The 17722-nt window shown below is 52.1% G+C and overlaps 2 protein-coding genes across 2 annotated transcripts; both read left to right on the top strand.

Annotated features, from left to right (window-relative positions):
- Positions 1–5193: 5193 nt before the first annotated feature.
- Positions 5194–8143, top strand: C1QA (complement C1q A chain). The gene is made up of 3 exons (XM_082614009.1): positions 5194–5209; positions 6149–6318; positions 7394–8143. Exons 2-3 carry the CDS (start codon positions 6156–6158, stop codon positions 7966–7968), a joined length of 738 nt encoding a protein of 245 aa, XP_082470135.1. The 5' UTR covers positions 5194–5209; positions 6149–6155; the 3' UTR covers positions 7969–8143.
- A 2985-nt stretch (positions 8144–11128) lies between these two features.
- On the top strand, positions 11129–16188 carry C1QC (complement C1q C chain). Its single transcript, XM_082614008.1, has 3 exons — positions 11129–11247; positions 11527–11719; positions 15353–16188. Exons 2-3 carry the CDS (start codon positions 11539–11541, stop codon positions 15907–15909), a joined length of 738 nt encoding a protein of 245 aa, XP_082470134.1. The 5' UTR covers positions 11129–11247; positions 11527–11538; the 3' UTR covers positions 15910–16188.
- The last annotated feature ends 1534 nt before the right edge of the window (positions 16189–17722 follow it).

Here is a 17722-nt window from a genome sequence, read left to right on the forward strand (position 1 = left end):
TCACGGGCCCAGCCGCTCCGCGGCATGTGGGATCCTCCCGGACCGGGGCACGAACCCGTGTCCCCCGCATCGGCAGGCGGACTCCCAACCACCGCGCCACCAGGGAAGCCCTCCTCTTAATCTTTTTACATCTCATCTGCCAGCATGCCTGGTGGCTTCCATTAGCGCCTTTCCAGCTCGACCTGCGCTCTGTGATCTACATGTTGGGAACTTCTCCCAGAGAGGCTCCACCTGGCCCCTTGCAGGCTTGGCTGCTTCCTCCTGGGCAGCCAGGATGCTGGTCTCCAGCTGTGGCCAGCTGTTAGGGGAGTTTGTCTTCTTCGTATTTTTCTTACTCTCCCCACAAAATCATTTGTGCTGTGTTTGGTCTTCTTTTTACATTTTTCCCGAAAACTTCTCCACTGGCCTCCGTGCATGGCCCCCTGAGCAGCAGGTGGGAATTTTGCTAAGTGCCTGCCACATGCCAGGTTCAAGCCACACTGATCAGAAACCTTGTCCCAGTCTGAGGGGTCACTGCCATTCCCCAGACACAGGAGTTCTCTCGTGCTAGAGCAAAAGGGAGGCAGATGCTGGATTTGAACCCACGCTGCCTCCGTCTCCACAATAAATCATTTCTTGTTCTACAATGCCCTCCGTTTTTCATAAAACAATCCCCCAAAGCTCTTTTATCTGCCGAGAGAGGCAAAGAATAAAGAACATGCACTGAAAACGTGTAGCAGTTTCTGACAGCTCCCTCCCCAATTCCCAAACACCCCCCCCACCGCAAAAAAAAACCCTGATCTTTTGGGTGGAGGGAAGGAGAATGGAAGAATTCCCAAACAGCCCGCCCCCCAAAAAGCCTGATCTTTTGGGTGGAGGGAAGGAGAATGGAAGGAGAGATTCAGAAGGCCCCAGAAGAGGGGAAGGATTTCACAAGAAAGCCAAGATTAAGACAATCTCCATAATAAAGAGCCGGGAAAAGGAGAACCATCGGATCGGGTAGAGGGTCCAGGAGGTTTGTGTTTTTGAGGGAGAGGGAGTGGAAGAGGGAGGTGTGGGGCAGTGGATGGGAGAGGAAGGAGTATCCACGTCAGCTCCATGTCCCCTTCTTGGTGTTCAGACAGTACAACAGGGATTTGAGCACATCCGTTCACAGGGTGGCGCAAGGAGGAGAATTGTACGAGAATGTTCTCCGCAGCTCTCTTCATCATAACCGAAAATATCCATGAACGGGAGAAGGGCTACGTGAAGTGCGCTGCACGCAGGCAATGGAGTACTACTCAGCAATAAAACCGAACCGACACGAGCAATAACACAGCTGAATCTCACAAGCATATAAAATGAAAGAAGCCAGACACAAAAGACACACACTGAACAATTCTATTTACGTGAAGTTCAAGAACAGGCAGAAATAACCCATGGTGAGAGAAGTCGAAACGCTGGTCACGTTGCGGGGAGGGGGGAGTACAGTTGTCCCTCAGTATCTGCAGGGGATTGGTTCCAGGACACCCCTGTATCCCCTCGGAGACCCAAATCTGAGGATGTTCAAGTCCCTTCTATAAAATGGAGAAGTATTTGCATATAACCTACCCACATCCTCCCCTATACTATAAATCCTTTCTAGATTACTTATAATACCTAATACAATGTAAATGCTATGTAAATAGTTGCCAGCGCAAGGCAAATTCATGTTTTGCTTTTTGGGAACTCTGGAATTTTTTTCAAATATTTTTGATCCGCGGTTGGTGGAATCTGGATGCAGAACCCTCGGACGCTGAGGGCTGACTGTACTACAAGGGGCAGGAGAAAACTTGCTGGGGTGATGGAAATGTTCTGTATTTTGATCTGGGTGGTGGTAAAGGATATCTTCATTTACACGAGAAGCCATTGAACAGGGCACTTAAGATTTGTGCATTTTACCGTATGTCAATTATACCTCAATGCTTTTTAATTTAAAAAAAGGAATACAAGAACTTCAGAGTTACATTATATGCACATTTGACTATCTGTATTTTGCCTAGTAAACTTCAGAGTGAGAAAGAGCTAATGATACCAATGAAAATAAGGTAAGGGATGCTGCCCATCACTCCAGACCCTCAAGGAGCCTATTCTGGAGCGTTTTCCTGCCTCAAATCCAGAGCCTCTCGTGGTCTAAATGCCTCACCACTGAGTACAACTCTAAACTTTAAAGATTGAATTTCTTTCTTTTTTTTTTTGAAAAGGGGGTATATCTTAGCCAACTGATATGCAACTGAAGAACAGGAAATCTGTTCTGATGTCAAAGCTAAAAGTGACAGGGCTTCCCTGGTGGTAAAGTGGTTGAGAGTCCGCCTGCCGATGCAGGGGACGCGGGTTTGTGCCCCGGTCTGGGAGGATCCCACGTGCCGCGGAGCGGCTGGGCCCATGAGCCATGGCTGCTGAGACTGTGTGTCCGGAGCCTGTGCTCCACAACGGGAGAGGCCCCAGGGGTAAGAGGCCCGCATACCGAAAAAAAAAAAAAGCTAAAAGTGACAGCATAGAAGTATCCCGAAATGGTAATACAGTCTCCAAACATGGCGCTTTCCTAAGAATTTCTTCCAAGGGTAATACTGACCATTTACAATTACTGCCTTATATGCTGATTTTGGAACCCAGCCCTTGAGTGAGATGTGACTCCACCATAAGGAATTTGAGTAATTTAGAAATTATTTTTCTGGTTATTTCTTAGACCCTTGGCTATACTGTGGGATGGAGCTCCTGGATCCTGACCTCACAAGCATGACAAGGGGTTTCCTCTCATCCCTATATCTCCTACCTCCCCTCCAAGAGCCTGAGCTCTGAAGAAAAGGAAGAGAACGCCATCCCCTCTGATTGAAGGTGTCCCAGCTGTGACATTCACAGGACTATTGCCAACCCATTACTTTTCACACTAATGATATGTTTATTACTATCGATGTCTTTTATTTCTTGGGAAGTGTTTATACTCTTGTAACAGCCTGATAAGTGAAATCATCCAACACTTGGAAATAAGGCAAATAGATAACTGGTGTCCTTTCAAAGTCAAATTCGAGTAGTGTCTAACAAGCCTTCCTAAGGATCATCTGACACTCCAGGGGAATGTCACTTTGCTTGACTTATTATTTACTATTGATTAGGGCCCAGGCTCTATAAAGATAGCTGTTAGCTGGTACAAAACTGATAAGTTGCCAATTATTTTTGTCTGATAGAGATGCAAATGATTTCTTTCCATTACAGAAGATAGCCCCAACTTTAGGATTTTATTGCCCTATAGAATATTAACCAGTTTTGTATGTAACTTAGCAACCTTATGAATATTCCAGAATTCTTGGTTTTTTGGTTATTGTTGTTTTTGTTTTTACTGAATCTTTTTTACCATATACAGGTATATATAAATTTTTTTCTCATATCCTTCATTGCACTAGCTTTGTTCCTTCATTTATAAGCTACAAAGAAAATTCACATGAGCTCACTATGTATTTCTATATGAATTGTGTATTTAATATTTTGAAAACTATATTCTGAGAAGCCTTTCACAGTATTTGTTTTTCCCTCATGCCACCTCTGCCGTCCTCTGCTTCCCACCACTCTCTCATCTTGAGAAAGTGAGGCTCAGAGAGGTTAGGTAACTTGCCCAAGGTCACACAGATATTATTCATAATGATGACTTTTTTTTTTTTTTTTTGCGGTACGCGGGCCTCTCACTGTTGTGGTCTCTCCCGTTGCGGAGCACAAGCTCCGGACGCGCAGGCTCAGCGGCCATGGCTCACGGGCCCAGCCACTCCGTGGCATGTGGGATCTTCCTGGACCAGAGCACGAACCCGTGTCCCCTGCATTGGCAGGCAGACTCTCAACCACTGCACCACCAGGGAAGCCCAATGATGACTTATTTTAATGTGGTGTTTGACAGTATAAACTTCCTCATATATTCATATAATCCCTCGGCAGCTCACTGAGGAGACTGTATCATCCCCATTTTACAGATAAAGAAACTGAGGTCTGGAAAAGTGATGTGGCTTGCCCAAGGTCATAGAGAAATTCTAGTTCCCCTAAGCCCCTGAATCCTGGAGAGCAGTAGAGGGGCTGGCAGGAGGAGCTCTGTGTTCCCACCCTTAAACCAGAGCATCCCTGTCTAGATTTGTTATATATATATATTGTATGTCACACAAGATTGCAAATGAAAAAGGAGTCCCAAAGGCTTGAAAACCCTGACCCTAGACTGTCTTCACCTGCCCAGGTACAATAGCCCTCCCTCTTCTCCTCCACCTCCTCCTCTCCTCCTCCCCCTCTTCCTCTCCTCCTCCCTCTGGAAAGCAAAACAAAATGACAAAAAACATGGTCATGGGAAGAAACAGAAAGACATGGTCAGCCCAGGCCTGAACACATATGGTCTCCAGTCTGGAGGAGACAGAATCACTCAGTCTAAAGGAAAACATTCTCCGGGTCCAAGCTGTCAATGACAAAGTGAGCTGTGCTGACAGGTAATGAGCACCCCATCAGTGAGAGTGAGTAAGGCTAGATGATCCATCCAAATGTTAACAGCAATTTTCTAGATGGGCTTTTGTCACTAATTTTTAAATGTTGATAAAAGCTAATTATTAAGTGGTCACCATGTGTCCACTGTTTTGTATATGTATTATGTCATTAAAACTTTATAATATTCGACAAGGTAGAATCTGTTGTTTCCAATTTACGAACAAACAAACTGAGACCCCAGGAGGTTAAGTATCTTTCCAAGGACATGCAGCTAGGAAGTGGCAGGTCTAGGAAGCTGATTACCGAGCTTCCCATTACTATTGCACTGTTCTTTCTTCTGTATTTCCAAGCTTTGGCAATGAATACACGCTGCTTTCATAATCATGAAAGTCTTACAAGTTACTGATTTTGTAAAGGTTCCTTCTGCCCTGATGTTCTAGGCCTCTGTGGGTCTCTCAGCCCTGCCCAGTATCCCCACCACGGCTCCCCCGGCAGACTCCGCCTTGCTGTCCCTGTCCCCACACCATCTGTGGCTGGGGTAGGATGTCCCATGTCCCAGTCTTGCTGAGGTCTGCTCAAAATGTCCCTTGCAGGCCTGTGGCCCTAGGGCAACACTGGGGGCAGTTTCAGGGAAGGAGAAGGGGAAGTGGGAAGGGATGTGAAAGTTGGCCACAGGCCAGCACCGCCCTGCTGGGTGTCCCACAGGGGTCCCTGGGTGAAGGACGGGAGTATCCAGTGCGTTGACGACCAGACGCAGGTGAGGCCAGCGCTTGACAGGGAGGGAGCTGTAAAGTTCAGGGAACCAGGAGGGGTGGCCCAGGAGGCTGGACCGGGCAGGGAGGGAGGGAGACCTCTGCTGGCTGGTTCTGTGCCAGGACAGTGTTGCGGGGTGGGGGTGGGGGGACAATGATCTAGGACCCAGAATGAGTGAGTGGGGGGACCTTAACTTCAGGGGCTTGGGGGGAGGGGGGAGGTAGTGACAGACCCATGAGCTGTAACCAAAGTTCCTGGGTCCTGCCCCCCCCCCACAAAACACAAGAAGCTGGGAAAAGGTTGGGGGTGTCAGAGCCCAGCAGAGGGGTCCCACGAAGGGATAGCGGGTGGCAGTCAGCCCTCTGTCCTCCGGTGGGTGCTGAAAGGGGCCGAGTGTGTGGAGGAAGGAACAGATGTGTGTGTCAGGTGTTTGTGAATTCTGGTGTGTATGCACAGCTCTGCCATCTGGGTGAGAGGGTGTAAATTAAACAAGGAGAAGGCACTCAATAAATATTTGTTCAGTCATCTGTAGGAGTGTATGACTGTGTGTGTCCAGGTGAGTGAGGGGGGGCATGTCATTTTGGGTGTCAGCTTGTGTGTCCAGGAGTGTGCGGTGGACTTTTGAGTTTGCTTATTGTGTCGTGTAGGTGCGTGAGGGAAAAGCTGTGTTCGTGTGTCTGAGTGTGTAACTATATGGGTATGTTCAGTTGCATGTGTGTATCTGTGTGAGTTTGTGGTTCTGTGTGTATGTTTGGGGTCCCTGGAGTAGGATGGAGGGTGGACATTGAAGGCCCTCGAGGGGGGGTGTGTGCAATGGTCGGGGAGATGATATATATAGCTAGACAGATAGAATTGGGCAGGGTTGGGGGGTTCAAGTGTGGGTGTTGGGTGTGCATGAGTGTGTGATGTCCAGCCTGCCCAGGCCCTGCCCATGTCTCCACAGTGGCACCATGGAAGCCCCCTGGGGCTGGCTGGTGATCGGTGTGCTGGCCATATCCCTGGCCTCTTCGGTGACCCAGGACGTTTGCCGAGCACAGGATGGGAGGGACGGGGCCGCAGGAATACCCGGCCGACCCGGACGGCCAGGCCTCAAGGGGGAGCGAGGGGAGCAGGGTAAGCCCTCCCTCTGGACCCCAGCCCCTCATCCCTGGGCTTCGCCTGGCCACCAGGGTGGGGCTCGGGATGCCACTGAGAAACAGGAGTCCACCTGGGCCAACACATGAAGCCTCTCCAGTCTGCACTTGGTCCCAGGGGCTGAGGGGGCCCTAGCCTTCTTCCAAGGCCATGTCCACAGGCCCCATTAGCCTCTCTGTATCCCCTTTACTGCCCGGGTCCTCTTTCTTTGGCCTCACCTTCCTCCTCTGGACAGTGGGTCACTGCAAGCAATGAATATGAAAGGTCCCAAAGCTGTGCTCAGTCTTTGGTCTTTGTTCAGTTACCAGAAAGATTAATGCCCTTGGCTTTAGACTCAGGAGCCCTTGTCTTGCTGTGTGACCTTGAGCGACTTACTGATCTTCTCTGAGACTCAGTTTCCTCATCTGTAAAATGGAGAAATAACCCCACCTAGCACATTGAGAGGGATCAATTCATGGCAACTATCTTTTTTGCTTCCAGCTTCCCCACAACTCTGTCCCTGCGTCCCCCTTCCCTCCCCCTTCAGGCTTCAGAAACTCTCATGTTCTAGAAAAAAAGGCTAAGGGTGAAGGGAAAGGGAGGAGGGCACGACCAGAGCAGGAAAGGAAAGTCTCATGTAATCGCCCTGAGCCTCCCAGTCCACAGCAGACCAGAAAGATCGGCATAGGCATTTGCAAACAATCTGCACACAGGCATCCTACATGTAGTCCCTGAATCTGAAGAAGTCAAGGTCAGTGCCCTGGGGGGAGTGTGGAGTGCACGGCTGTGGGCAGGAGTACAGTGAAGCCAGTGGACTGCTTTTCCCAGAACCAGACACTCCCAAGTGCCTGTTCACATTTCTCTCCATTTTACAGACAAAGAAGCTGAGTCTCAGAGAGGTTGAGACACGTGCCCAAGGTCATGCACAGCCAGTCAGAATCAATGTCTTGAAGGCCCAGACACTCCCCCTATCCTCTATCCCACAGCCGTCCGGGGTCCCAGCCACTTCCCTGAGGTCTGGAGGACACTAGACCAATTGGGACTCTCACTCCCAATCTGGCCTTTCTCCCCACAGGGGCCCCTGGTATCCGGACAGGCGTCCGTGGCCTTAAAGGAGACCAGGGAGAGCCTGGGCCCCATGGAAAACCTGGCAGAATGGGCTACCCAGGACCCAGCGGCCCTCTGGGGCCCCCTGGCCTCCCAGGGTTGAAGGGCATCAAGGGCAACCCCGGAAACATCCAGGACCAGCCACAGCCGGCCTTCTCGGCCGTGAGACGGAACCCTCCGACGGGCGGCAACGTGGTCATCTTCGACACGGTCATCACCAACCAGGAGAGCCCATACCAGAGCCACTCGGGCCGGTTCATCTGCTCTGTGCCGGGTTACTACTACTTCACCTTCCAGGTGGTGTCCAAGTGGGACATCTGCCTGTCCATCGTGTCCTTTGGGAGGGGCCAAGTCCAGCGTTCCTTGGGCTTCTGTGACAGCAACAGCAAAGGAGTCTTCCAGGTGGTGTCCGGGGGTACGGTGTTCCAGCTCCAGCAGGGAGACCAGGTCTGGATTGAAAAAGACCCCAATAAGGGCCGCATTTACCAGGGTTCAGAGGCCGACAGCGTCTTTAGTGGCTTCCTCATCTTCCCATCCACCTGAGCCCCTCCCCACCATGGCCTCCGCTTCCTGCTCTGTGACCCTGGCCCACTCACTCCACCCTTATGGTGTCTATGCCCTGCTCTGTAAAGTCGGGGTGCTGTTGCTTTAGCTGCCTGAAGGAAGATCATTTCTTGGAACCCTTCCTGGAATAAAGACCTGAGTCCATGTCTGCTGAGCTTGAAGTTCAGTCGCTACCCTGGCCGTTGGGACGGAGGCTTAAGAATGACAACAATTACTGAGTGCTTACAGGCCAGGCCTGCATTTAATATTTTACAATAAATAGTTAGCAGGTCCTGGGAGCCTCATCGGCCTGGCCTCAAATCCTGGGCCACCATTTACTTACTAGCTGTTCAATTATGTGCATTTTATGTTACTTCAGTGAATCTGTTTCCTTATCTGTAAAGTGGGAATTCTGATGGCACCTTCCTCAAAGGGTTGTTGGGAGGATTAAATGACTTAATATATGCATAGTCGTGCATAGTAAGGGTTACATACGTTTTAGCCTTAACTATATTTTGTTTAATCTTTACAGTTGAGCTCTGAGGTGGGTATTATGACCTTATTTTACAGATAATGAAACTGAGGCTAGGGGGCTGGGACAAACTTAAAGCCCAAGGTTAGTGTGTAAGGGGAGAAGCTGGGGTTTGACTCCAAGTCCTACTGACGCCCAAGCCTGTGTGTCTACCTACTACCCTAGCCAGCCTCCACAGACACACGCCTGACAATTGACACGTGTCATTTCCAGCGCTCAACCAGAAAGGCAGATCCAAGGGCATCCAGAAGTCTTCCTGAAGCCAGGTTTCCCGAGGCCAGCGCTGGACTTCTACCCCGGCAGGCACAGAGGCTGGGGCTGCTGCCTGCTGGGTATCCCACCTGGGTGGGGACTGGGAGGGTCTGGAATGTTTGTGGTGCTTTCCCAGGGTCCCACTTAGCCTGTCTGGGTGCTGCTCAGAAGCAAAAAGCCCCACTATGCCCTTCGTATGTGAGAAAAGTAAGGCGACCAGAAGTTCAGTCCTGAAAATGTCCAGTGTCCTGCGCTTTTTCCCAAAGGAAGCCGATTTTACCTTTGTGCTGCAGACATTCACGGTTGCACACACACGCACAAGAATACACATCACACTTGCACACACACCTCCCGAGATGCACGTGGACCCACATTCCTGGACCAAGACTCGTCTACTCCTCACCCACACACCCACGCCCTGCGACCCACCGGCTGCACCCCTGGACGAACTACCTACGCCTCCAGACCCACAGGCGCACTCAAGGATACGCATGCATCATACCCGTGCACACCCACCTCGTACACCTACGTGCCCCCATCAACCATCAGTAGTGCTCTCACACACATGTGTTCCAGACACACCCCTGACACGAAGGTGCACACACCCTCCTCTCCCTCTGACATGCATGTGCCTTAGAAACGCCTGTGATCTCCGAGTCCTCACGTACCCACAACCTCCACGCCTGCCTTCCCCACACACTCAAGACCCACTTGGTGGGGGGGGGGGCAGGCCCATCAACAGCCTTCGGGGCTTAGGAAGAAGAGAGTAAAGCTCTGCAGCCCCAGAGCAGTTCTGGACTCCTCAGCCCCCTGCCCACCCAGAACACACACACCCACGGACTGGGAAGAGAAACAGATCTGTGAGCACCTACTATGTGCTGGACATTTTATAACCATGGATGCATTTAATTCCAGCAAAATCCATGAGGACCCTGAGGCTCACAGAAAGGAGACATCTACCCAAGGTCACACTGCCAGAAAGTGGCAGGGCCTGAATTTGAACCAGGTCTGCCTGACCCCAAAGTGAAGGGCTTCTTTCATTGCAACGGGGCTCAAAGACAACGTCAGGGGTAGAGGGCCCGTAAGAAGCTGGAGAGGCCAGGCTATAGAAATGGCGGGGGTGCGGGGAGCACCCCACTGCTTCTTACCATAAATTCCACCCATACCCACCCCTCTTTGCAGAGGCAAATCACTTGCCCCTCTGGAAGGAGGGGACCCAGCCGCAGCCCAGGCGGGCGGGGCAGGGGCGGGCTGAGCACGGGCTGAGGCTGCCACCTGCTGGAGAAGCCGGACCCAGGCGCGAAGGAGGTGAGGACTGAAGATGGGAGAGAGGCCTGGGCGCCATCGGCCGGGTCCCCCACCCTTCATAATGCTGTGTCCATCGTTTCTGCTCTCTCCAGCCTTCCACGCACCTGGGAATTCCAGGGACAAGTACACTCACGTCCTCGCTCTTGCTGCTGCACACCCTGCAGCCCTGTGCCAGAGGGTGGAGAGCCAGCTGGGGACACTGAGGCCCTGAGGGTCACCCAGCAAAGCAGGGGTAGGGCTCGGAACTCTGCTCATGGCTGGCACAGGGCTAAGTGCTGTGTATGCATTGGCACTGCCCTGCACGGAAGCTACTGGAAACCCTCATTTACAGAGGCAAAGCCTGGTCCTCCCCTACCACCCAGTATACAGATGGGATGACTGAGACCTAGGGGCCAGTGGTTTGCTGAAGGTCTCGGGGCCAGGGAGTGGCAGGGCTGGAAGGAGAACCCAAGGCCGCTGACTTTGTAGCCAGAAGAATCTGTCGGCCACAGCAGGCTGCCTGCTGTCAAAGTTTGCCCTGGATGTCCACCCCCAAGTAAGGCAAATGGGAGGGGGCCTATGGGAGCCTCTAGAATAAGACCTGTCACTTCAGAGGTGCATATGAGGCTTGTTTCTGAGGGCAGCTAAGCAGAGGGGTCAGAACGAGGCTTTGGACCCAAGAAACCATTCACTAAGTGACTTTGGGCAAGGGTTTTCACTTTCCTCAGCCTCAGTTTCCTCATCTGTACAGGGGGAATTATAACTTCCCCCTAGGGATCTTGCGAAACAATGGGGTCTCAGGCACAGTAGATGGCAACAAACAGGGAAGGGCATTAGCTGGGCTGAACTTGACTCTAAGGGAAGTCTGCCCAGGCGGCTGATGTTTACACACGCACACACATATAGGCACCCTTCAGCAGACCCGGGGCAGCGGACATTTCCTCATTTCAGACACTCATGACCTGGAGGTGGAGGGACACAGGGACAACAGTGCGGTCAGCCTGGCTCAGCACCCAAGAGAAAGTATTGAGTCAGGAAAAATTATGGGAAAGGGGATGTGGTATTGGGGAGAGGAGGGGAGGGGACAGCGCAGACTGCCCAGGCCCTTCTTGTTGTGTCCACACTGATACGGTGTCCTCCTGCCTTGGAGAGGGAAGCAGATCTGAGGACATCTCTGTGACCAGACCAGAAACCTCCCACCTGTCCAGGTGAGGACAAATGGCAGCTTTTCCACGCTGCCACTTCCTGAAACATGGCCCCAGGGACAGCCTGATTTGTGAGAGGAAGGAGGGTCCCCATCTCCGCTAAGCCGGGGCCTGAGCTTGAAGAAGAGGCCCCATTCCCCATCCATTGTGCGGTCCCAAGGGGCGAGGGGCCGGGGAAGGGAGGTCAGCTCCTGAGGGCTGAGAAGGACGGCCCCTGGGGAGAGAGAGGGTGAGGAGGGCAGGCCAGGGGCTGGGGGACAACTCAGCTCTCTCCCCATCCAGCTCCTTCCCCAAATGGACATGGGGTCCAGCTCCTGGCCCCCCCTTGTACCAAACCTGCTGCTGCTCTTGCTGGCACTGCTGCCTGGGGGCCAAGCTGGCACAGACTGCTATGGGATCGCCGGGATGCCGGGCCTGCCCGGGGCCCCAGGGAAGGATGGGCATGACGGATTGCCAGGGCCCAAGGGTGAACCAGGTGAGTCTGCTGGCCTGCTGGGGAGGGGTCACCTAGGGCCTGGGGGCAGGAGTCGGAAGTGTCCATCTGGGGCTGACTCTGGGGTAGGTGGACAGCTGCTTGATGGAGAGGAGTGTGGTCCCTCCAGCCACGCCTGCTCCCAGGGCAGAGTCTTAACTTTGTGGCAGGTCTAGCCCCTCTCCTCCTCAGAGCCCGGCCTCCGGCCACCCCTCACCTCTTTGCTCCTCAGTTTCCCCATCTGATAACAGGGAGAGAACAAGAGCACCTGCCCTAGAAGGTGGCAGGGAGGATCACGGAAGATGATCCAGGTGAAAGCCTTTGGCAAACTCTAAAGCGCTCTGTTACTATTTTATTCCAACCCCTCCACGACTTGCCCTGCAACATGGACCCCAGTGACTGTATACAATGCCCAGGTGGCCAGGGTTCAAGTCCCAGCCCCACCACTTCCCACTGTGTGAACTTGCACAGGTTACATAACCTCCCAGTGCCTCAGTTTCCTCATCTGTAAAATGGGGAGATGGTAGTACCTACTGCACAGGGGTGCTGTGATGATTAATAAAATTAAATATAAAACAGTACTAACACGTGGTAGGTATCAGTAAGTGTGGGCTATGGTTGTTACTGCTGTTGTCATCTTTGTTTTTATCAGAGGTGTGTGCTCCCTTCACTCCCTAGGATTCTGGGTAGTTGGAGAGGTAAGGAGTAAGGAGTCAGGATCACAGTCACAGAATCTTCTGGTGGAGATTCACAGGCAAGCCCTAGCATGACTGAAAAGGGCTGAGGACATGAACGGGCACTGGTGTTGGGTGAGAACTGGAGTCTGCTGGTGACTTGTCTGAGAGTAGGTGCACATCTGGGGGTGGAATGTGTCCAGAGTGGACATGAAGGAGGCTGGGGTGCGGCTGGGCAGAGGTGACAAGGGTGGCAGAGGCGCTGGGCGAGGGAGGCCAGTGGAGGGGAATGTCCTTAGGAATTTCCCACTGTCATCTTCCCTCCTGGCAATAGAGTGTAATTGTACCAACATTCCAGAAGGAATTCTCCAGTTCAGGGTGAGTCAAATGAAGCCCCCAGGTCTGCCATTTTTCCAGGACCCTGTACTTCACAGCTGCCTCTGGCCATCTCACTGTGTGGGATGGCTGATGGACACCAATTTTTTTTAATATAAATTTATTTATTTTTTATTTATTTATTTTTGGCTGCTTTGGGTCTTCGTTGCTGTGCGCGGTCTTTCTCTAGTTGCAGAGAGCAGGGGCTACTCTTTGTTGAGGTGCACGGGCTTCTCATTGCAGTGGCTTCTCTTGTTGCAGAGCACAGGCTCTAGGCGCGTGGGCTTCAGTAGTTGTGGCATGCGGGCTTCAGTAGTTGTGGCACACGGGCTTAGTTGCTCTGCAGCATGTGGGGTCTTCCCGGACCAGGGATCCAACCTGTGTCCCCTGCACTGGCAGGTGGATTCCCCACCACTGCGCCACCAGGGAAGTCCTGGACACCAATTTTTAGCTCCTAATTTGTGCCAGGCACGGTTCCAAGTGCTCTATGTATATTCATCTCATGAGGTAGATAAAATTAACTCTATTTTACAAATGAGAAAACTGAGGACAAAATCCTTTGAAGAAACGATTTACTCCAATTTTACAAATGTCAAAGCTGAGGTTCAGAGAGATTGAGCAACTTGCCCCAAGTCACACACTGGAATCCCGTCCAACTTCCAAGGCCACGCCCTTAACCGCTACCCTGCATTGCCTCTCAGGCCCCCTCCCCACTGCCATGTCCCCCCCTCCCAGTTCGTTGCTGGAAGTCAACCTGAAACATGAGACACAGCCCTGCTTAACATAGCTGACAGCCATCACCGAGACCTGACATTACTGAGCACTGCCTATGAGGTGCCCGGCACGGGCATTCTCCCACCCCACTCTGCCAGCAGCTCTGTGGGATCCGTTCTATTATGCCCTTATCTCAACTGGGCAAACAGAGGCTCTGGGAGGGGAGATCACCTGCCCGGGATCACGTGGTCTGACGCTTAGGTCTGTTGGGTTCTGATTCCCCACTCCTAACCCTGGGATCTAAAAGGCTCACAAGCCGCAGAAGATCTGTCACAGTAGGTCTGCACAGACACCCACCCCAAAGGTAGTCGGAGGAGGAAGCAGCCACGAGGGCCAGCAGGGGTGGTCAGAGAGGGCTTCCTGGAAGGGGAGACTGGAGCCAGGCCCTAAAAGATGAGTATGGTTTGGACAAGGGGAGAAGAAGCTCATAGGGGCTCAGATAACTAAGGCGGTAACCAGAGTCAGACACTGACTGGGACTAGCCAGACTTGACTGTGAGTCCTGACTCCACCTCCTACCAGCTGCATGGCCTTGGGCAAGTTTCTGACCTCAGTTTCCTCATATGTAACATGAAGTAAGTTGAAACAGGCCAGTTGTCAGAGGGGCTGAATTGGGCTGAGTGGGGCTGGGGGAGGTGGGGAAAGGCAGCCTCTGTGGCTCCATCCGGTGGATCCCATGTGCTAAGCTGGCCTGGGCCTGGGTGGTTCCAGCTCAGAAATGGAAACAGGTTTTGTGGGGCCCTGAATCTTATAAAATGTTGAGGATCCTCTTTAAGAAAAGTACTACAGAATTTGATGCGGGGGCGGGGGGAGGTTTCACAAATCTACACGTGCTACAAAATTGTTTCAGAACTATAACCACACAAATAATGCATGTAAAAGTGGAGCTCTGTGGATTGTACAAAGGTTAATTTCTTGGTTTTGATTTCGTACTTGAGTTATTTAAGATCGGGGACAACTAGGTAAAGGGTACATGAGACTTCCTTGTCCTTTTTTTTTTTTTTTTTTCTTTTTTTGCGGTACGCGGGCCTCTCACTGTTGTGGCCTCTCCCACTGCGGAGCACAGGCTCCGGATGCGCAGGCTCAGCGGCCACGGCTCACGGGCCCAGCCGCTCCACGGCATGTGGGATCTTCCCAGACCAGGGCACGAACCCGTGTCCCCTGCATCGGCAGGCGGACTCTCAACCACTGCGCCATCAGGGAAGCCCCCTTGTCCTTTTTTTTTTTTTTTTTTTTGCAACATCCTATGAATCTAATTATTTCAACATAAAAAGTTGAAAAAATTATAAATGTAAAATTATGCAAAGGGTCTTGAAAGGGCCAGTGCAAGTAAATGGGGCCCAAAGCTTAAGTTTTAGGACCTTTCCAGGAAATCTGCCTCTGACTGATCTTCTGATTTTTGTCAAGAAAAACTAAGAACCTAGACTTTTAGGTGAGGAGTTATCTGGGGCTGCATGCTGTCCGTGGGCTGACAGTCATGGCCTCTGGCATGCTCTCTGAGATGAAGCCCAGCTCTGCCACCTCCTGAGCTGGCTGGTCCTACCCTCCTCTCCATCACAAACATGGAAACTGAGGCCAAGAGACGGGGCCGTGCTGTAGCCAAGGTCAGAGGGCAAGACCATGGGGAGACAGGATTTGAACCAGGGTCTCTCTCCCCTCTTCTCCCTGCCCACTGCTCCCAGGTGAATAGGCTACCCTCTGGGGGAAAGAGAGTCCAGAGACGAAACCCTGGTGGCATGTCCCCTGGAGGATAGCCCTGTCCCTCTTCCCTGTCCCCTGCCCCATCACTTCCTTCCCACCTGCTCTCTCCCCAGGAATCCCAGCTATCCCTGGGACACGAGGACCCAAGGGTCAGAAGGGAGATCCTGGCACACCTGGCTATCCTGGGAAAAATGGTCCCATGGGAACTCCTGGGATTCCAGGGGCTCCCGGCAACATGGGACCCCCTGGGGACCCGGGCGATGAGGGCAGGTACAAGCAGAACCACCAGTCAGTATTCACTGTCACACGGCAGACAGTCCAGTTCCCGGCGCCCAACAGCCTGGTCAAGTTCAACTCAGTCATCACAAACCCGCAGGGGGATTACGACACGAACACGGGCAAGTTCACCTGCAAAGTTCCCGGCCTCTACTACTTTGTCTACCACACGTCACACACGGCCAACCTGTGTGTGCAGCTGTACCGCAGCGGTGTCAAGGTGACCACCTTCTGTGACCACATGTCCAACAGCAAACAGGTCAGCTCAGGCAGTGTGCTGCTGCAGATGCAGGTGGGAGAGCAGGTGTGGCTGGCGGTCAACGACTACAACGGCATGGTGGGCACCGAGGGCTCCGACAGTGTCTTCTCCGGCTTCCTGCTCTTCCCTGAGTAGGGCAGGCAGGCCCGCTCCGCTCCCCGGGACCACCCCATCTCCCTCAGCTTCCCTGCAAGAACCCACTGGGCCACACATCCTTGCTCAGGTCATTCTCGCCACTGGATGGACTCCTCCTCCAGGAAGCCCACCCTGCCCTCCTGCCCTGAGTTCTCTCCCTCCTCCAAGCTCCTTCAGGAGTCACTGCTTTGACACTTAACCAACACCTTCTGATACTGTCATTAGTGTTTTCCAAGTCTTGGAAGAGGCAGAGAGATACATGAATAAATAATTAAATCAAAGGCTATGCACGGCTCCGAATCCTCACTGCCAATTCCCTAAGCCATCTGTGGGCTCCAGATTCAGTCATCTAGCTGGTGTTCAGTAAAGCTTGGTGCCAAGGTAGAGACACTCAGCACCATTTGGTCATTTGGGAGAGAGATGGTCAAATGTGGCTGAAGGCTGCAAGGGGTCCCCAAGGGGCCATCTGCTGTCACTTGTTTGGGTGAGAGGCACTGCTCTCATTAGAGGTATTCGTGCTCACAGGTAAACGGGAGTGTGTTTGAATTCCCAGACCTATGTTGACCGATGTTGAGTTTTGGGAGCACCCATCACAGGAGGGTTTGGGCTCAGGCAGGCCCAGAACAGAGGAAGGCAAGATGTGCAATGAATTTGTGCTGAATTAATGAGTGAATTGGGGTGAATGAATGAATGAATGAATGAATAGTGGGTAAATGACTGGCTAAAAGCAGAGTGAATGAATGAGTAAAAAAATCATAATAGCTAACATTTACTGAGCACTCACTATACACCAGGCATTATGCTAACACATCTTTTAAATGATTTAATATTCGTAATTATGCTCTAGGTGGGCATGGATGGGTGAGGGAGAGAGTGAGAATCTGACTCCCGGATGTCTGATTTTCCCCGAATAACTGAGACTCTGGGGGCCCCCAGGAGACCATCCAAACCCACTACTGCCCACAAGCCATCAGGGTTTCACTGTGAGACTCCTGACAGTTGGGCCCAGGTGCCCCGATCCTTGTTGGAGGACCAGGAAGCCGGCCGTAAGCTGCTGCCCTTTCGCTGCGCTCACCACGAGAAGGGGTTGACAGTTCAGCTTCAAAAAGATAAAAAGTGTAACTTTCCTGTGCAGATTGAGGGTTTGGCCTCAGAGCCCAGTGAAACCCAAGGCTCACTCAGGCCAGGGAAAACCACCCCTGCCTGATTGGGCTCTCAGCTTGGTTCCACAAGACCCCACAGAACTCACAGAGGCATGAGATGGGCTGTAACCGCAGAGGCTGGAGCTCAGCTCTCCAGCCACTGCCATCCACTTTGGCTCCTTTGTTCCTGAAGGAAGCAGTTTCACACCCCCATAGCTTTGCCCATGATGTTCCTTCATTCTGTAGAGCCCCCACCCCGCTCATACAAATCCTCCGTCCACTTAGATAATACACACTCAGCTGTCAGGAATCAACACAAAGATCACCTCCTCCATGAAGCTTTCTCTGATTCTCCCCTTCGTGTCCCCACAGCGTCCTCCACCGACTTGGACCACAGACTCATGACTTGTTAGAGCCCAGGTTCCCAAATCTGGGGGTGCAACAAAATTACCTACAGACTTATTTATAAAATAAAAAAGCAGATTTCTGGACCCAAGCCTGTTACACAAAGCTTTGGGGAGGACTGCTATTTCCAGCAAGCTACAGGCTGTCTACATCTCGGGAGTGGGTCACAGGACAGCTCTTGGGACTGGGGGAACCTGCATTGACCTGTTTCACCAATCAGCCTATTCTGAAAAATTGAAAGTTGCTCAAGGTTGATTCAAGGGCTG

This window comes from Mesoplodon mirus, assembly GCF_964341445.2.
Source record: "Mesoplodon mirus genome assembly, chromosome: 3".
NCBI classification, from domain to species: domain Eukaryota; kingdom Metazoa; phylum Chordata; class Mammalia; order Artiodactyla; family Ziphiidae; genus Mesoplodon; species Mesoplodon mirus.